The sequence below is a fragment of the Anarhichas minor genome, unplaced genomic scaffold, assembly GCF_050575085.1.
Source record: "Anarhichas minor isolate MPS153535 unplaced genomic scaffold, ASM5057508v1 ptg000087l, whole genome shotgun sequence".
In the NCBI taxonomy this organism is placed as follows: Eukaryota; Metazoa; Chordata; class Actinopteri; order Perciformes; family Anarhichadidae; genus Anarhichas; species Anarhichas minor.
Window position 1 is genome coordinate 791,144 of NW_027466533.1, and position 21,639 is coordinate 812,782.

The 21,639-nt window shown below is 41.3% G+C and overlaps 1 protein-coding gene across 1 annotated transcript; it reads left to right on the top strand.

Annotated features, from left to right (window-relative positions):
• Positions 1-1,503: 1,503 nt before the first annotated feature.
• olig1 (oligodendrocyte transcription factor 1) lies at positions 1,504-3,988 on the top strand. Its single transcript, XM_076081940.1, has one exon. The coding sequence runs from the start codon at positions 1,913-1,915 to the stop codon at positions 2,678-2,680; it is 768 nt and encodes a 255-aa protein (XP_075938055.1). The 5' UTR covers positions 1,504-1,912; the 3' UTR covers positions 2,681-3,988.
• Positions 3,989-21,639: the final 17,651 nt, after the last annotated feature.

Sequence of the window (21,639 nt, forward strand, 5' to 3'; positions counted from 1 at the left end):
CCGCCCAACATGTCACGCTAGCCCACTGACCAATCACGTATGGCTAGGCCAGCTAGCAGGCTCTGACATGTCAAAGAATACGCCCAACATGTCAAACTAAAGATCTGATTGGTTGAACACTATGACAATCAACAATATTGTCCCCATTTACTTAAACTGCAAAGGGATTCACTTGTGAGTCTGCAGGGCTCGGGCCTCTCTGAAATCTGATTGGATAATAGCTCTCCTTAAAACAAGCTGCACTGGAAGCAGAGCAACTGAGGAAGACAGTAGCTGTGCAATGAGAAAATAAGATAATGGGAAAAATATTTTTATAAATTATAATACATGTAGAAAAATTATTAAATTATAAAATAGCTATAACTTTGTGATTCTGTTTAGGCCAGCAGAGAAGGCCTTGCAGGCCCTGACGGCCCACCACTGCCTTTGAGGCATGCTTTGTGATTGGGCTGGAATAAACTTTGACTTGACAAATGTTCATCTTATTTTAGTGTGTTAGGATACTAACATTTGCTAATTATAACTGAACACAAAGTAAAGCTGATGGGACTGACGTTAGTTTTGCAGGAATTTGGTCATAGAAAATTGTACAAAAGGACGTCCCAGGTAAAGTTTTGCCCCACCTGTCGATCATCCTCTTCTGTGCTTCTTTGCATACTTTTAATGAGATTTTGTTTTAACTGTAGATAATCCAAATGTTCCATCTGACTTTAGTAAAAGTGTTATGAAATGCAGTTCTACAATTTACAAATTTCACAAAATTTAAAATGTAGAATTTTACTTGAAGATTTCAGAACATTTTGCTCGGATCATTCAAATGCTTCTTGTATTTGCAGTATTTGATGTGTTTGAATTCTGCTTGTTTGTCGGATTTGACTGTATGTGTTTTATATTCAATAAATCCCTTTAACGCGGACAGAGCTTTACTGAGATTAAAACTTTTTTACATCACCGTCCTGGCAAAGATAGCAGCAACAAAAAGAGAATATACAATATAGCAGTTCTAGTACACCCTGTAAAACTGGATCTTTACGCTTGCTGTCTGATCACATAAAAACACAGTAAATATCAGTTAATTCAGAGTTTTTAATTTGATTGGCTCATGTTCCATCAGAGCTGGACAAAACCGGTTTTATTGGTGAAGCTCCTCGTAGAATAATCCAAAATTGCAAAAAAAAAGAAAAACTTTCAAAACAAAAGAGTTCAAATCACTAACCTAATGGTAAACTCCTTATGAATAATTGTGTGTTTGAAAGTTGCTTGTGCATGACTTTCTCTTCAAACTACAGGATTAACTAAATAATCCACACAAAAAAATTGTTTTTCTAATATCTTGCCTTAAATCGTCCCAATTTTCAATGGAATTTGGCTGGTGTCACCACTTACCTGTTCTTTATCATTTGTGTCTAACATAATAAAAGTCACGCATGAATATGTGTGTTTCTAAAGAGCACATCGTGAGTCTGGGAGGAGTTGAGTTGAGTTGGAGGGGGGGGGGGGGGTGCGCGAGGGGAGCATTTAGCTCACTTTTCCACCGTGTGAGCTGTCATTCTCACCACACGCAGCTGTGGAAATGAGATAAAACTGAGCTGCCACTTTAGGAAAGCTCTCATTCACTCACTTGTGCAGCCAGAAACCTCTGAAACCAAAAGTAAAAAACGCTAGGAGACTTTTTTATTGTGCTGGATGGCAGCTGTCTTCTGCACGAAGAGGAGAGATCAACAGGTGGAGGGAATGAAGTTTGGATTTTTTGCACTTTTTTTTGTGGATTTTTTTAAAAAGCAGAAGGCAAGTATTTCGGCATTGGCTGTTTTTGGGTTGTTTTTCAAACTTGTATCTTTTTCTGAAGACATTTCTGTTTAAGAAGTACACTGAGCTACAACCCTGAAGATAGCACACCTCTGAACGGACTATGAATGTGCTGTCGAACCCGGTGATCAGGGCCCAGGAGCAGCCCCTACCTCTCTGTGGCCCTGGGTCAATCCAGGACTTGCCCCACTGCCCTCCAGGGTTTAACCTGAGCTCCCGCCTAAACCCCACGCCCGCGCTCGGCCTCCAGGGTGGCCAAAGACCAACCAAACCACAGAGGGAGCTCAGCGCAGAGGAGCAGCAGGAGCTCAGGAGGAAGATCAACAGCAGGGAGAGGAAGCGGATGCAGGACTTGAACATCGCCATGGACGCTCTGAGGGAGGTCATGGTGCCTTACGCCTCCTTGCCGTCATCTGCCTCCCCCCCCCAGTCCCACCAGCCCGGAACTCCTGCGGGCCGCAGGCTCTCCAAGATCTCCACCCTGGTTCTGGCCAGGAACTACATCCTCCTCCTGAGTTCGTCCCTGCAGGAGATGCGGCGGCTGCTGGGGGATGTGAGCGTCGGGATGGGGGTGAACGCGGGGCCAGTCCCCCGGCTGTTGCTCGCCGGAGGGTGGCCCCTCATATCTGGCCCCAGTCAGCTCCTCCTCACCCAGGAGTCCCTCCTCACGACAGCAGCCTCCTCCTCTTCCTCCGCTCCATCGTCGTCTGCTGCCAAATGTCCCCTGCTGTCTCCGAGCCCCATGGAGGCCGCGCTAGCTCCTGTGCAGTGGGGCTCTGCAGGGGCCTCAGGAGGGCCCCTGTGCCCCTGCGGAGTCTGCAGACTGCCCAGATTCAGCCACTCCACCCCGGCTCCGAGATTCCCAAAGTGACACGTTTGAAGTTTAAGAAAAGACTTGATGACTGTTATATCTTTTTTTTATATGAATTGTTATTTTTCTAACATTTTTAACTTGTTTATAATATTCTACTGCAATAACTCACAATTACCCTTTGAGCTTTTTAAACCTAATGGATCTACTTTGTATTTGGTAAGCCAGTTTCTTTCTGAAGCAAATATAATAATCCCCTTTTTGGTTCAGAGATAAATTATATTGTATTACTCGTTTTATAATCCGAGAATCAATTGACTACTTTGATGATTCTTGTTGAAAGTGTGAGCTGTAATGTGTATGTGTATGGTGTGTTTGATTGCGGTGTTGTAGGTTGTTGGTTGAAAGATGGTCACAATTTCAGGGGCCCACAACTGGATAGGGCCCAAATCAAAAAATCTTGTGAAATAAAAAGTATAATATAATATTTAAGAGCAGTGCAAAGCCAATCTCATTTTCTTACTATGAGCACTGTCCTACATGGATTCATAATCAGCAGTTTTGTTGATTTCACATGAAAGATTTTTGGTGTTTTGTCTAAAGTGGATTGGATTGTGTTATAAAAAAGTCAGACGTCCTTCCTCTCAGCAGGCAGACTCCTTCCTCTGTAGAAAATACTCCAGCTTGCTCTTTGGCGAGCTTGGTGTAATTAAGCAATCTATGATCTTTCTCAATCAATTATGAAGACAATAAGTGACGTCACATCACACATATTTTTTTATTATATAAGAGAGGTATCCAAGGAACTACAATTATGTTCTTCTCCATCAACCCTGTCTCTTAGACATGACGCTTAGATAATTTGTTTTTCCAATGTTAGTATGTTCTAATGCAAAACTCATAGGTAACATTTTATCGATTGAATGATGCTCTAATGAAGATTTATTACATGAATGCTTTGACACGAGACTTCTGCATGTGATTAGGCAAACAGAAGTCCTTTGGATAAGGTCAGTGACAAATTATGGTTTTGATCAAATAATTAATAAACTCGACATGTGTTCACCTTGACCTTAGCCATGTGCTGTGAATGCACTTGACATATTTTGTCAGAGAACATTTTACTGGTGTTCAGTATAAACATTTTGTGACTTGCCAAATGTGCTTATAATATATATGTTAATATCCTGATTATATAATGATAAAAAATGTAATCCAGGTGCCATTACACTCTTCCTAAAAATGTTTTTGTTTTCGTTGCAAATTGGTTGCAAAGTAGTTGGAGACAGAGTGTTGGCACTGTCACTGTCTGGCAAGTGTTGCCCTCATTTGTATAAAGTAATAAAAAAAAATACTTTGACCCCTCAATTTATTTGCTCAGTACTATGTTGGCTGCTATCACAGCACCTTGAAAAGTGATCCACTTATTGAAATGGGGGTGAACTCGTCGCATTCGTTGGGTCTTCACCGTTGACGCTGTACTGAAAAGCCCCTTCCACCCCTCCGCGCCGCCCCAAAATAGTGAAACAGTCCTCATCTCTTCCCCCCATTCATCACCCCAACAAGCAAAAGATCAAAACCCACCCGTGTAATTACTCCTCCGCAGAAAGGAGGCCTTTTGATTATTAGTCCCCTCTCTCTCCTTCCGTCCTCAAATTCTTGATGTTTCTCTGTTGTGAGGACCCGGGACTGGTGATTCGGTGCTACTCATTACACTCACTCAACAATATGTTCAAACGCCCAGAAAATGTGTTTGGCTGAATGGGGGCTCGCTCCTGCAAACTCGCCACCCCTGTGGAAGAAAGCGGGCAGCCTCATTCTAGGCGAGAATAAGAGGCGCCCGCGGAAGGGAGGATAGTCTCAGCCGCAACCTGGCCCTTAGAGTGGCCTGCATGAATAATAATAATGAGAATAATCATAATCATAATGCTGATAACTCAAAATAATTGCTACCCCGGAATAAGAGGATTACAGAGGGTGGATATGTGAATGGTGGCGCGTGAAAGGACGAGAATCTATTAGCATCGGGGAGGACAAAAGAGGAGCTGGATGCCATTAAGTGAGATTAAGCTAAATAAGGCTTGATTTTCTTACAAGGAACAAGGAGGAAGGAGAAGAGGGTGGGAGTGAAGGAGGAGAGGAGGGGGAGGCAGGGAGGGGTACTCTGATTCATAGATCAAAGTAAGATGGCCCAACTTCACGTCTTTCATTTACATATAGCTGCTTTATCTCTGGAGGGATTAGCTACCTTGCTATTTTCTCTGGGTTGCTCTCCATTCGGCCACCTTTCGCCCAACCATCCACTTCCTCCTGCTCTCAGGATGGTTCTGCTTCTTTTTTTTCTTGAGTTTGGCTCCTTAATTTCTCCCCCCTCTTGTTCTCTTCCCTTTTCTCTCGGTTTCTCCAAGAGGCTCTCACTTTCTCGAGTTTGGTGGTTTCATTGTCGCGGCGACGCAGGGGTCTGGTCAGTCTTTGTGTTGGCACTTTAACTCATCTCCATTTCATCACTGTTGTTCAATGGGGCGAGGAGGGCTTGTGAGACAATGCACACACACACACACCGTTAACTGCAGAGGACTCAGCACTGACTGCTTCTTACTCTCGTTAAAGGTACAGCACATCCAAAACATGTGTCACGTGTCAGCCAGATGAAAGTCAAATGGTACAAAACAGTATCAAGAGTCACTAATAGGTATGATTTTCCAATGTAAAGTAATATTGAGTAAAACTAAAGTAAACAAGATGAATTACAAGCATTGACCAGATTTCAGTCAGCTCATGCATCTTGGTATCTTTATTTTTTACGTATTTATCCTCATACCTATTGTTACTTATGTTGTAAATTATGATTTGTTAACTACCATACATTGACATCAAAGTTGGCAAGTAGAATCAGTTGTTAAATGGCAAGATTTGCCGGTTGTGGTTTGTAAACATGACATTCCAAGTTGGGCCCTCCTCGACGATTTGCCCCCATATTTTCGCTTTTTTTCAGTTCTATGCCATTTTTGTTGCTTCCTCTTGAATGCGTGCTTACAATCCGGCACCTGTTTGCTACGTTTTTATGGAGGTTGACTTGCAGAAACATCCGAATAGGCAAAATAATAAAAGGCAGGCAGAGTATAGGGTCTCTGCAGATACAGACACTGGAACAAACTTCGAATGGGACGATTGAGCGGGATTATTTTTGCATGAGTCTATGCATAGTTGTTTTGTACTCATCGTACGTTTAAAGCTGTATTTACAAAAACTTTTTTTTACGATGAAATGTTTTGTTTCGTTTGTACATGTTGGGACTCCTGTGTAGTTTAAACCACACAAAAGTAAAGTGGAAATTTATAATTTCCGTTAAAGTTGTGTAATAGGACTTCCCTGAATTGTGTGTGTAAATGAGTGTGTAAATAGATTCTGTTTGCGGCTTGCTTGCATTGAATTGTAAAGTAAAGACATTTACTTGTCTTGTGGGACGGACAAATACTTTGCATTGAATTGCAATGAAATGGCCATTCAACCTGATTACCAGGCTATAACCGAACACCTCAATAGTCAAACCAGCATTTCAAATCAGTGCGCCTTCTGTACAGTAGGCATGGCATACTAGACCGCAGGTTACCATAGCAACTGTACACGCTATAGCTGCTACGATTCAGCCAGCTACTACTGGTGAAACTTAACATAACAATGGATTAAACTGGCTACAAACAAACCACTGCCTGTGGTAAATGGCCAAAGCCCAGCCTCCCAGTAAGAGACTGTCCTCCGAGGAAAAACATCCGTCATTTCAGCAAATTTTGCAAAAACAACATTTACTTTCATCCGACAAAACCATCGGTTGAATGAATTATGACTTTTGTTTGTCAGGTGATGTTATTATAGAGCCAGAGAGGGAGGAGATGGGGGGTGGATGCATGGGTCAACAACAAACGCAACAAATGCAAGACTTTAACTCAGGAGATCACTGCTTGCTTCCTGTTTACTTCCGTTTTCAAATTTTTTTTATATCTTAACCATGACTGCAGTAAGTCCTTAACTTCAACCACGTGGTTTTATGAGTTTACCAGGCTGATGAAGGTCCCCAAACCCAAACCATGATGCTTTTCTAACCCTAACCAAGCCATTTTTGTGCTTAAACCTGACCAAACCTTAACCAGTACAAGGCAGTCTCATCCAGCATTTACAGCTATACCTACGAAAAATCCCACAAAATCATTTCGTATGTTATCCACATAATCATGAATGACGAAGTATAAAGACCGCAGAAGCACACACAAGGCTGGCAGGAGGGGAGGTAGATGGGTCCAACAAACAGTGATCTTTGAAAGGAAGACAACGATCTTAAAAGTCAACGTACTTCAGTAACGGCACTTCCGTGGTTATTTTAACTCAAACAATGATGTTTTCCGAAACCTAACTAAGTATTTTGAAGATCTTTTCCTAAACCTAACCAAGTAGTTCACGATATATATTCCTAAACCTAAATAAGTATTTCAAGATCTTTTCCTAAACCTAACCAAGTAATTTTGTTGCCTAAATGTAACTCAGCAGTTTCCAAGACGGAAGTTTATTTTTAAAAGACTGTAACCATGTAACGAGCGGAAGTTGACACGTGTTGCTGGACTTTCGTAGGTAAACGCACGAAAAATGAGGAGTAACTTTCATCACACATTAGGATACACTGACCAGTAGCAATGTCACATCATTAAACTGACGAATGTCAGATCAGTAAATGTGTAAATGGTTATAAGTTCATAGGGGGCAGCTCCAAAAGAAGTGCTTTGTTGCCCAATTTGGATGACTTGTTGCCAAGGAATTATGTTCATATTGGATATTAATATATGCCTTTTTATTAAACATAACCACAATCTGTGGTTTAATTGCCTAAACCTACTCATACTGTATTGTTGTGTTTCGAAGAAGGAAAAAAGGCATTGTTGATGAACGTAACACGGATTTGACATGGAGCATTAGATTTCATCTAATGCAGTGGTTCTTAACCTGGGTTCGATCGAACCCCAGGGGTTCGATGAGTCACTCTCAGGGGTTCGGCAGACACACACTGCGGTCAAGTGAGCCGCCGCTTTAAAAATGAATGACCGTCTATTTTCCTTAAGGTCGTTCACACCGAGCGCCCCGTTCGGTGTGAACGCAGCATAACGGTACGGTGGCTTGGATAGCCCTACGGTGGCTTGGGTAGCCCAAAAAGCACGGAGAAAGCTAAAACTTATGCTGCGTTCACACCGAACGGGGCGCTCGGTGTGAACGCACCTTAAGGAATAGACGGTCATTAATTTTTAAAGCGGCGGCTCACTTGACCGCAGTGTGTGTCTGCCGAACCCCTCGGCAGACACACACTGCGAGGTAGTTTACATGTAAAGTCAATGCACAGACGCGAATGGTTGCGAATGACGCGAATTTCAACCGGGCTGCGCGAATGACGCTGGAAGCGGCCGTCATTCAGACGCAGTTGTGCGACTACGGAAAATATCGCTCTCAACGTTTGGGTGTCACCAAATCGTACCATACCCTCGTATTGCCAAGAAAGCCCTTGAGATACTCACACAATCCTTTTCGAGGATGGTGGACATGAAAACTAAGAAAAGGAACAGACTTTGCTGCGAAAATGATATGAGAGTGGCACTTGCCAAGGTGAAGCCGCGCATTTCTGAACTTGTATCTGAAAGGCAACATCAAAAGTCACATTGATTTGCAGTAAATATTCACTGAGTTATGTTTTTGTGTGAAATTCATGTTTTGTTGGTTTTGTTCTTTGCACACAGTGATTTTGTGTGCAACTGATGCATGGTTCATTTTGTGCACTAATAAAATATATACCTATGTTTTGAAGAAATTATATTTTATTTTTCCAATTACGAAGGGTTCGGTGAATGCACTGATGAAGCTCGCAGGGTTCAGTACCTCCAATAAGGTTAAGAACCACTGATCTAATGTCAACGTTCTCGTCTGGTCATTAGAAGCATGTCAAAACACAGTAGTGTTCTGATATTAAAAACAAATGGACTCGGCAAAGAAAATCAGAACACTTCATTGTATACTTTTTTCAAACCATTTATGTGTTGAACTGTCCAAAGTAAGTCCTTTCAGATACAGATTTCTGTAAATCATCAACTGTAAAGAAACAGCCTGGGTGGAGTTTTGTTCTAACACTCCATGCCAAACTGCCTTTACAAAATTGAGCTTTTTGAGACTATCAAATATTTGCCAGCTGAAATCCTACAAACTTTGAAAAAATAACTGTTACATCTCTATGTATCCATTTTGGATTTCAGCCGTTGTGAGTATCCAAGCAGTCCTTTTATATTCCAACATGTGTCTCTAATGTGGACCGTACACATTGTCTTCCACTGTCCCGTCTCCTACAGCCTCTCATCTCAGAGTGTTGTTTGCCTCCGGCCTTTGTCGTGCTGTTTCATAGCACTTAACACGTCAACGTGGGGAGTCCTTGGCTTAGGAAGTCCTGAGCCATAAATTTCATCTCCACAATGAGCGGAGCACAGGGGCTGGTCAGGACCCCCATTTACTTTCTAACCCAGCTTTTATTCATTCCCTCCCTAAATAACATCAGGCCCTCCTGTGCTGTCCCACCCTGAAATTCCCGGTCCCCTCTGTCACCCCTTCTTTCTCATACTGAGCCGATACAACAGGGTTACCGCTGAGCCCGCCGGCCCGCTCATTAAGCATCGTGTTCTCTCCCACCCATTCCTGCCCTCTGTCCTATTCACACCGCAGTCCTCATTACAACTTTATAGGCCACCATCAACTGTCCCCTCATTACCCCAATCGGCCGGCTAAAAGACGCGCTGAGATGGTGTGTGGTCACAGGAGTTGCTTTGTCTTTGAGAAATCTGAAATTATCCCTCAGGCTTGGCAAAATATATGGTTTAAGGGGTGATTTAAGACAGATTTTAAGTTGAATGAGGTTGTTTTCATGTGTTAATACTGCAGGTGGTGAAATAATCAGTAAAACACTGAGCAGCCACTCACACCTAAATAATAAAAATCTAGCTGTGGTTTCCCTCTCCTCCATTAGATGTATTTTTTCAAGCATTTTTTTTATATGTAAGTAAGAGAAAAAGTAAATTGTTCTCAAACAGATAAAAAGAGGAAACATTGATGGAGGAGAAGGATTGGGATTTTTAGGCAAACAGAAAGAGAAATTGCTTTTCTTTTCAGGGCTGAAATCTTTTTAGGACTTACATTTTAGGGGACTTTCAGGGTGGGATTGCACAGGAGGACCCAATGCTCTCCACATATCCCCAGATTTGGTGTTGCAACTCCAAAATGTGTCACTTTACTTCTCATCATACCAGAATCTGTTACAGCGCTCTCTGTTACATACAATCACATTTTCTCCCAACTCAAAGATTTTGGAAGTTTAAGGCAATATTTAGCACTGAAAAAAAATCATGAATTTATTTTGTGGCCCTTGGTGCTGAGATCCCCATAAAGATCATGCCTGCTCTTGTTTTTCTCAGATGTATGCTTAAATATTGCTCAATGATAATGCACGCGTGAATTGTGACGTAATAGTTATTTTTTCTGATTATCCACTCATTTCCCCGCATGCAATGCAAAGAAGACAGGGTATAACAGATACTGATATAGATCAGAAGGACTGATTATCTGTCTACCTCAGATAACTGATTATAGATTCGAACAAATTTTAGTATTAAAATATTAAATCAGAGATCCAAAGCAAAAATAGAACGTAAAAGAAGGACTTTTCTTTTCTTATTGGCTGCCACAACGGAAAAAAAAAAATTTCCTTGGACCCTGTAAACCTGATGTGGAGATGATATTGGAAGGTTTATCCAATTATGTGCCAGAACACATGGAGCATAACCCATGAGGCAGGTATATACAGTGGTGTATAGTAACGAAGTAGAAATACTTCGTTACTTTACTACTTATATTTCTGTTGACTTTTACTTTTACTTCACAAAATTTTGCAAAGAAAACTGATACTTTTACTCCGATACATTTCCCCTGAAACCTTCGTTACTCGCTACAAAATCAAATCTATCTTTAGAAAAAAAATGAATCATGAGACCAGCGTCGGGGACTGTGGTGGAACAGAGACTGCAAGCAAGCAGGTTTGGCGAACTAGTGGTCCTAGCTTGCAAGTTAAATCATTGGTTAATCACGTTAATGCGCAATTGCAAACAAGTGCTCTCAAAGCCGCGGTGTTTTGATTCCCAGTGATGCCCAGGATGATATATGCTATAGCTAGCGAGCGACTACATTAGTATAATTCCACTCTACGATGACTGATTTCATGATGGAAGCAGAAATGGAAGCACCTGCTACTCCCGCAACAAACGACGGTGGTGACGAAGACCAACACCCGGGGATCGCTAGCGAGTTAGTGAGCTGAGGAAGTGTTGACAGTTGTGCAGCACTAGTTGGCTAACGTTAGCTATAGCTAGCCACCACACCATAGGATTGACAGGAGCCGCGAGAGCGCAGCATTAGGGAAATCCTTCCCAGCTGTGCGCAAGCTGTCTGTGAAGCTGAACACACCTCTACCTGCCTCAGCGGCCTGTGAAAGGCTGTTTAGCGTCGCAGGACTAGTCTTCAGCCCAAGAAGAGCGAGACGGAATTCTCGCAATTTTGAAAACCAACTTCTTTTGAAGATGAACAGGACATTTTTCAGTTTCAAGTAATGACTGGGTTGTTACTTTCGGTGCTGCTTTAGTATTGATCATGTTTTGATATTTGAGTCATTTTGTGGATGATCAGATGGAGTTATGATGGTAGCAGTCGCCCAATTGCAGATTCAGGTTGAGCAAAACCTTTGCCTATTGTGTTCAAATCAGGCCCATAGGAGTTTACAAGGCAGGTGTCCTTTCTCACAACACTGACCTGATGCATCAAGTGGATATTTTTTGCTGAACACAACATTATGCATTTTCCCTCTACATCCTCTACTCGGAATGAGCATACTTATAAATGCACTGTTACAACTCCTTCATAGTGTCATATTGCTTTTCGGAGAATTATGATGATAAGTTCATAGTAGATGCAAAAGTATACTTATGTACAATATATTATGTTGAACATTGTTGCTCCTGGATGGATCACAGCCAACCCAATTATTTTCAACACAACTCCTTGTCCTTGGTGATGGTGGCCACAGCACTTAAAAGAATAAACTTCATAATTCTCAAAATTCTGATGCTTTGCTTTTTTATGAACAGCATTTACTTGTACTTTTACTTTCAATACTTAAGTACATTTAATATCAGAAAATTACTTTTGATACTTAAGTACAATAAATATCAGATACTTTAAGACTTTTACTCAAGTAGTATTCTAATAGGTGACTTTTTACTTTTACTGGAGTAGTTTTCCAGTAAGGTATCTTTACTTTTACTCAAGTATGGCTTTTGAGTACTTTATACACCACTGGGTATATATATATATATATATTCATATATATATTCAACTTGTGCAGTTTGAAAATGAGTGAAAACATGGCTATGGTCCTATTTAAATGTGTGTGTGCGAGTGTGTGTCGCTGTGGTAATGAACCCCCGGCCCTCAGTTTGCCCTCTGAACCCTCGGTGGCCTTGGAAGCAGGAATTCCAGTTAACACATCACAGATCAGTTCTCTTTTCTTCTTGTTTTGTGTTTTCTGTCGCTGCTCTCGCCAAACGTCGGCTGGGTGTGTCGACGAAGCCTGACAGCCACCAGAGCCTCTCCCTCCTCCGTTTTCCTGTCCTCTTTCTTCCCTTCCTTTCTCTCGCTCCTGTGTTTGGGCTCCTCTTTCTTGCCTCCTTTTCTGCTTAATTGAGTTGTTTGGCAGGCGGGCTTGTCAGACAGCGCCGTCTATGTGGGGAGTCTGAGGGGCAGGGGGGCACCCGCCATTGTGTTCCCGGAGACGGGTTAGTTTTTCACCATTACTGCCTCATGAGTGAACATGGCCCAGATTAGGACAAGGGGGAGCCGGAGTAAAATTTTCAAAACATCATGGGTCCGTTTTGATCTAATATTTGATTAGTTAGAAGAAAATCTGCATCTCTTATAGTATTATCGTGCTGCAATGTTTTTAATGACTCATAAAAAAACTACTTTTGTGCAAATCTAAGTTGCATTTTCAACTCTGAAAATACATGAATAATTCAGTTTGTAAACATGATTTACAAATTAGATGACACATATTTCCCAATGCCATGTTGAGTACAAAACATTATGAGATATAGTAAAGTTACAAATTGAATTTAAATGCCATTCATTTGAAAACTTTGACTACAATAAGTCTGCATCAATCATGGGACTTTTGGACCATTAAGAGACGAGAGAGTCTCCTCAGTTTGAAGTGTTCAGCAAACCCATAAATATCTTCTCCATACCAGAGTGCAGAGTGGTCTGAAGAAAGCAAACACTGAGTGTGTGTGGAGTCATCAATCATCTGGACAGAGGAGAGGGACAGAGATGAGGATTTTCATTTCACTTTATTTCTTTTTTTTGCGGTGAAGAGTATGTTAGTCTGGTGAACCTGTAACCAGCTTGGTGCTAATTAAAATGTTATCTTTGGATGCGAGTACTGTAGGGAGAAAATACAAAGTGAATGAGGTAATTTATATTCTGCGGTATTATAATCCACTCAAGCCAAATTGTATTCCTTAAAGTTACTGTAACGAAGTTTTGACTGCAATTTAAATCTTAAGCCTCTATATAACGTATAAATAGAGAGACCATCAGCGAGAAGACTGACTATTTCTAAATATTTATTCTCAATAATGCTTGTCATCGGTGCCACAAAGTCGGATTATGACAAAGTCAGACTAAGTCAAGCAGATTCACCAGAAACTCCTTTAGCTCAGACTCCACGGGGCCTCTGGCAACGACCAGCGAAACAACCGAGTTCCGTCTTTGCTTCCGCCTTTGGCCTGCAGTCGGAGCTCCGGTGGGAGGTGCAGAGCTTCGCGCTCAGCAGCAGCGGCTCCTCTTCCAGCATGGAGCAGAGCTTCACCTGGCTGCTCCACTCGGAACCAACATCGACACCAGGCTGCTGGAGAACCAGGCTGCTGGAGAACCAGGCTGCTGGAGAACCAGGCCGTAATAGCTGACAGCAGGGGCGTTTCTAGGATTCCAAGAAAGGGGGGGGCTTAGCCCCAAGGGGAGTGGAATGTTTGCGCGCAATTGTTTTTGTGCCCGCGGATATCCATTGTTTCAGACAGTTCATAGATTGGTTCAATCAGAAAGAGTGTGATTTTGCTCTGTAGTTTTGCTTGCATTCAGTATATGATAACACAAGAGACAGAATTTCAGGGTCATAGTGAAATTTGACAACACAAATATGAACTTTTCTCAAATAAAGAGAGAGAAATAATTTTCCTGCTTGTAAAGGAAAGATGGATAAACTAGCTTTCATATCCGCGTCACTCCCAAATCCTAACTCTTAAAGGGACCGCACACAATGGATGGAGAATGGACCCGACAGTGTCAACTTTATATCGTTAAGTATGATGATAGGCTATTGGATTGTAATTTGAAGGGGGAGAAAACATACAAACCAGAACGCATGCACATATGTAGTATGTTAGAGTTATAAATAACTTGTCCATGTGAGAAACAATAGTTTAATTTAATGACATCACCAAAAAAAAAAAAAATCCAATAATGCCAAATTATTTGGGGGGGCTGAAGAACATTTTAGGGGGGCTTCAGGCCCCCTAAAATAGGCCTAACGATGCCCCTGGCTGACAGCCAAAATCACCACAAAATGAAACTTAAATATTTAAATGATATAGAGTAAGATGTGACACATTATGTTGCCTGTTAATGCTTTCTAACATGTAGCCCAGTCTTCTCTCTATTGAAATTGTTAAAATTAAGAACTTCATTACAAAACTCTTAAATAGTATTTAATAAAAGTATAAAACAAATTGCGACCCAATAAATATAGACAGAAATAGTGCGGCATAAGCGGCTCATTTATAAAACTGGGAACAAATATCTTCTAATAAATATTTTTGTTAACATGGCATCACTCATCATTACATTCATTTTCCTGTAAAGACTGCGAGTTCTAGCAAGAATCTGAGACTAATATCTGAAAAGTAGCGACTCAAGGCCAAAGTAACAACACTGCTTCTATTATTGTGATTGTGTTATTATTCTTTAATCTTCTTGTTGTGTGTACTGTTTATTTGTTTTTGGACTGTAGGAGAAGCAGTCTTTTCTCTTCCCTCAGGGTCCATGAACCTGTCCATCTGCTCACACACACACCAAAACAGACAGCCAAGGGCAAAGGGGAGAGTCTTTGTTTTGAGTGTGTGTGTGTGTGTGTGTGTGTGTGTGTGTGTGTGTGTGTGTGTGTGTGTGTGTGTGTGTGTGTGTTTTAAATATGAGGTTTTTGAAGGGTTGGGTGTGCAGTCAGTTTACATGGTACAAGGTCTGGACCAGAGCCACTAGACTTCAGCTCCCTCCCAGAGACTGCCCCACCTCTCCTTACTTTTAAATCACACACACACCCTCGGGGCTGCTCTGACAGCTACCCCCTCCCCCCCAGACACACTTGTGCCATCACACAGCCGTTCTCTTTCTGCTGACCAGCAGAAACCCAGGACACCTTAACCCAAGGACAGTGTGCGTGTGTGTGCAGAAGGGTTGCTGGGGGCCTCAGCTCACTCCTCCTCTCCTCCAGCCTGCTGGAATGCCAAAACCAGCCGGCAGGGTCAACGCAGGAGTCAAAACACTTCAGAGGAACGAGGAGAGGCCAAGCAGCGTCGTGCATTTTTTAATCGCACAGGTACATGATTTTGACCCGTTGAACAATAAACCCAAATGACTTCGCTTTGAAGCCTGGAAAAAAACAACTCAGCCGTAAGTTAAAAGGTGGAGAACGTGTGTTGGCTGTGCAGCCTCAGAGGTCAGTGATGAGGGGCATACTCAACCTGGATGCACTTGAACACCGATAAACAGTACGTTTGTCTTATAACTGCTGGAGGTTAACAGAATTTCCTCAACGATATCCAATATTCATACAACTCCATTACTGAAGGTTTTCTAATCTGCACTGTTTCCTGGCAATCTTAATGCACATATTACAATTTTACAAGTATGTTATTGAAAATAACGCCCTCCACAGCATCTTTATTGACATAAAATTATATCAGCTCTGTAAACCGAAAAAGCAAGACACTTTAAGACAATTTAAGTGTCTTGTCAGTCTAGAATAATGCTGACAAAATCAGAGCAGTGTAGACACAGTAAGACGACAAATTCTGGTCAATCAATTAAAGACAATAAACCGGATACTTTTGAAGGTTGCGGGGCTTGTTAACAATTTTTATTTTACCAGGAAGTCCTAGTGAGATTATAGAGCTCTTTAACAGGAGAGACCTGACCAAACTACAAAATCGCAGAAATTCACTCAAGATTAAAGCTACTACAAGGACATTTTATTTTGTGTCAATTTTGGCGGTCCCTTTGGACAAAAGTGGTAGTGTTTCCAAGTACCAGATTCCATTTCAAAATCTTCTAATTTCACTGTCCTGGTTCTGGCTCTCTCGTGCCTTCCTTTCCTCGTAGGTCTCCAGGGGGTGTTGGCTCCCAGCGGGGACTGGTGGAGCAGCAAGCTCTCCTCCTCCCATTGGACCTCCGACTGCAGGTCGAAGGCGGCAGCGAAGCCGGATCTGGGTCCGTCCACGGTGGGCTGGTTGCTGCCGGTGGCCCAGTTGGAATCTGAGCTGAAGGAGTTGCTGGTGAAACTGGATGACTTCATCTGATTTAGCTGGAATCCGACCAGGTGGCACCAATGACAAGCATCAAGATTAAATAGAAAATGTTCTCGCTGATGGTAATGTTTACATATGTAGCCATATAGAGGCACATTTATAGGGTATAAATGTTTCTTAAAATTCGTGGATTTTTGCAGGGACGTAAAGAAAAAAAGTGTGCACAGCTCAACTTTAAAACTTGACAAAAAATTGAATTGACATGTAAAAGTGAGCCGATCCTTGAGGAAGCACAGACAATCACAGAGTCCAAAAAGGTAAAGTTATTGTGATGTATGATTTTGTGGAACTGGATGAGAAGCAACATTAACATTTCATTCCATTTTTCTCATGAACAGAAGTATCCACAACCAACAGTAGGAACTGAATAGCATCTCATCCCAAAGAATATGCCCAAATGAATTTTACCTTGTGATCAGGCTGAAAAAACGTTTTGCAGAGGTATAAGAACATGACTTGTTCTACTTTTGCTTCTCAAGCATGTTGTTTTCAAATCCAGTTGCCAGAAAAAAATGTTAGGCATTGTACATTTCTGTAAACCATAGGACAGGTTGAATGTTTCTGATCCAAAAATATGTTTCATGATAACTGTCCAAATTTGCACATTAACATGTGGTTAATGTTGTGGGAAGATTGATTAGGTTGGGCAACAAAACCACTTGGTTATGTAAAAAATTTAAAGATGTCTTTTGTTTATGTTTATACTAATGTGCTATACTAATGTTTATTTTGTATCAGCATTATATTTTGGACTATAGTTCTGAATGTGTAAACCACATGTAAAGGCAACGACTAATGGGTCCTGAGGATTGCGGCGTGTTTGCGTTTATAAATGTGTGTGTGTGTTGGGCAGTGTACCCACCATCCTGAGTCCTCTGTTGGGAAGGGCATGGTCCATTCCTCCTGTGTGCAGGTGTCATGGCTGGACCTCTTCATTTGCATACATTTGCATGCTGTCAAACGGAGCTGCCGCTGACAGCTTCCAGAGCCGACTGTCTTCCTGGACCCCGGCCCAATCCTGTCGGCATGGTTACACGGCACGGTTAAAGTGTAGCGCGGCAGGCTCACGGCCAGGACGATCAGCCTCAATGAGAGCTTCAGGGAGACGTCTGTTAGCGGACAGACATCAACTCACACCAACGACCTCCAAATGTCACTGAGTGAGGGCATGAAAAATAAGAGTACATGTTTGTTGGCATACAGCGACACGGAGGCACTTTGGGTCCTTTTAAACCGAACAGAACCAGAACTTGAACTATTAAAAGGTATCGTTGTGTCTAATTTTTTGCATTTCCAAACATGGAGTAGTTGAAGAGTATTTTTTTATATCCATAAACTAAATGATATAAGATGTACTTTGATGAAAGACATCAATGCTAGTGTTAACATTGACGTTTCTTACCAAATGTATTAAACTCGCTCAAAAAGCCATCTGTTTTAAATCAGAAGCCAATTCTGAGATAGAGTCTACCATTTGGGACTAATGAAATTAAATAATGTTAACGCCCTCTAATCACACCCCACTCCTCACCTCGCCCCACAGCATCTATCCTCTTTAATATATATAATAATATATATATAATAATCCTAATTTTACCATAGCATTACTATCACAGCACAAGCCTGTTGTTTCCTTTCTGTGGAATGGAAATCACTAAATTACCAAATCTGGTGAATCAGTGTTGATGACTGATTATCTGGTGATAGCAATGAATTTTCCTAGGATGTGACAAGAGTGTTGATGAAGCATTAACTAGCGCCTCGCTAGTTACCTAGCTAACATTAGCATGCCAATTCCACCATGTTTTCATGCTCACGTTACACCGGTTACAGAAAATAAGCGTATCGGTATGTCTCTCATCATTCAGAAGAGGCCATGGTTTTATCTCTCAGCCCCTTGCCCACTTTTTTCCTATTTTTCAAAATTATGCCGAGGGGGGACTTAGAATCAGACCTGGAGGGGAACTTACACCTTAAATTGTGCCAGTTGAGCTTTTGCTAGGCTCCGCCTCTTTGTTGCTAGTATGCTAGCTGCCATGGAGCCCACACTGTCACTAACTGTCACTGATATACCAAAAGAAATATGCTTATCCAAGATACCTCTGCATGTATTATAACTGTTTTATAACCTGATCAATGTTTTCTACTAAAGCAAATGTTTTTTTGCACAAAACAATTTCACCTTTCTCTCCTGTGTCCACCCACCTCCTCCCTCCAACCTTAAAAATAAAAACAAATAAATACTGAAGATGAGTTCACTGTCCGAGCTCCCTCTTTAAAATTGACTACCCTTTATCCCCCTCGTCCCTCGTCCTTCTGTCTCCATCCATTCTGCTTTTGGCAGTTGCGCGGAGACCTTTCAGAATGACTTGTTTGGCCCCAAATTTCTGGACATTCGGCGCCAGGAGACACAGAAGCCAAATAGTCAAAACGGGCTTTCTCCTCAGTTCCTCCGGCCCTCTCATCCCTGCCTCCTCGGCGGGTGTTTGTCATCCCCCGCTGAGCCAAACAGACGTGTGTTTACCAGTTTACTGTAGCTGGCCGGGGAGGCTTGTCGGTGTGCAGGCCAGCGCTTTGTCTCTCACACTGTGAAACACAACAGCAGTTAGACTTCTCCCTGACAGCATGCTAATCGTCTGATTTAACTCTCCCATGTTTAATCATGAGGGGAAAGGAAGGGAGAGAGAGAAAGAGATTATGATAATTGCTTCAAAGTTCTTTTGTGTTGGATCCCATCTGTACACTTTTAGAATGAGGTGTCACTTTCGAGATTTCTCTCGACATTTCTTCTTTTTGGTGCAAACAAAGACAGAAGACTGGAAATGTTTTTGTTTTTTTTCTCTCTGAAATGTATGAGTTTCATGTAAATCTGCCAAAAATGAAGGAATTAAGTATTGTGATCAAACCATTAAACTGCACTCAAACATATTTGCATGTACATATTGTTTTGATAATCACAATAATAAGTCAGATTTAGCTATTTTCAGTCGACTCAATGACACTTAAAAGAAACCACACCTACAAGATGACGACTGAAAGACCAGGGCGCCATTGGACCTGAAGAAACAAGCGGGGCTGGACTGGTTGAGTAGCTAGGGAGATGCTTGTTAGAAATTGAGCATCTTATAGATCATGAGAAAGATTTTATAGTTGAATCAGAAAACCAGTGAAGGTTGTGGAGATTTAACGTGATATGATCAGAAAATGTGTGTGAAGCCTTGCTGAAGTATTTCTAACAAGGCGTTATGCAAAGTTGCTATTTCTAATCACTTCTTTGATGGCATTTTGTCTTTATTGGATAGTTAACCTTTGAAAACAAAAGGAAACGCATGGAGAGAGAAAGGCAGACGACTTGCCAAGGGTACTTAGCCAGAATTAAACCGTGTTGATGTTGCAACCTATAGCATCCTTGAACAATAAAGCCTGGCTTGCAGTTCTAGTTCCAGTTCCAGTTCATTTCAAAAGGCGTTGGACGGAGTTGAGGTCAGGACCAGTCAATGTCTTCCACACCAAACTGGGAACAAGTGTATTGTCGTATTGTAACAGAAAAGGGACAAACACAAACTATTGCCACAAAGTTGGAATAATATTATTGCAATAATCGGCATAGTGTAAACCAGTTGGTTTTGCAATTAGATATTCAACAATCAGCTAATCTGATATGGGTGTGATGTTCCAGTGTTGACATAGCATGTTCAGATATGTTTGGTCGTATATTTTATTACAATGTAAAACATATTGTTTATAATTTCACAAGTCACAGCCTGTGCGATCAATCAGTTCCCACTCCCAACTCGTCAAATACCACCGCTTGGTCAGTGCCCCTCTGCGTCTGATACAGAACACTCGTTCAACCCCACTGATGTCATTATTGGAGTTACAAACGTAGTTATTTTACATAACAAACTTACTTATTTTAACCCAAACCACAGTAAAGCTACGTTGGAAGTTTATTATGAAATGACATGTATGTAACGAGCAAAAAACTGTTAGTTTCTTGTGAACATAACTTTTATTTTGAAAAGACAAGTAACAAGTTGAAATTGACACGCTGAGCATGAGTCAAAAATTGACGCTAGAGGGGTACATAGAGCGTCAGAGTTTGAAGCTTAGGACCACTGACCTAGCTGGGATTTGAACGTGTTGGTGTGAGGATCTGGCTTTAACTTTTGTGTTACTTATCCTGTTGTCATAAAATGACTGTGAAAACTAAAACATAGGAAGTAAAAACCCTAATTAATCTTGTGGGGCAAGTAGTGTTCAAAACTTTTACTTAAGTAAAAGTATAACTCAACTTTAAAAGTAACCTGAACCTGAACTCAGTGCAGAAAGTCCTGCGTTTCTATGAGTTTCTATGAGTGAAATTACAAAACTATTATCATCAAAATACTTGAAGAACAAAAAGTAAAAGTACTCAGTATGCAGAATGAGCAGTTTCAGAACAACACAGTTCTTTATTGTAATGTAATAAATAGGTTTAGGTTTTAAAATGGGGTCTTAAATTTAGGATAAAGGTCTGGTTTGAAGATAAATTATCTGTCGGGATGCCACTTCTTTTAGCGGTTGACATGATTGTTCAGGAGGCAGCAGCATCAGTGTGGGAGTCAGAGTGAGTTTTGGTGCTCAGAACATGTGAGATTTACCACAACAATCCGCTCTCTCTGTGACACAGACAATGGTGGGACTGTTAAAACCACAGACGTACAAGTGTCCCGGCCATCTGTCTGCATACCCCCACAGTACAAACATTGTGCTACACATTCACACACTGCTGTCAGCCCCCCAAAAAACACAGTCAGCCCACTGTCATACATGTGCTAACTAGCACAGTACAGAAATGCCCATCCTACCGAGTAATGTACATATCAAAAACTTTGTTAGAGCTGTTCACTTTTCATATCTTTGAATTAGGCTAAATTATTTTATTAATTTTAAGGCTGATGTCAAGCACTTAAGTAAACGCGAAGACAATTGGCAAAATTAATCAACAATAATGTTGATGGTCAATTAGCCATTTTGGCTCATTTTGTTTTTTCAGCTTTTCAAATGTAAGAATCTCCGTTTTATACTTTTGTAATTCTAATATCTTCAGGTTTTTGTACTTTGAAGACGTCATCTTGGTCACCTTTTTACAATGTACTGATATTTTAGAGAAAAAAGAAAAGACCAAAAATTATGAAGAGGATTATTGATTTGAACAATGACATGGTGAAGTTGAACTAAAAGCACTGTCAGGAGGCATCCCTGTGGTCTCCT

Coding starts and splice junctions, on each gene's coding strand:
- olig1 (XM_076081940.1), top strand. CDS start 1,913: ATGAATGTGCTGTCGAACCCGGTGATCAGGGCCCAGGAGCAGCCCCTA.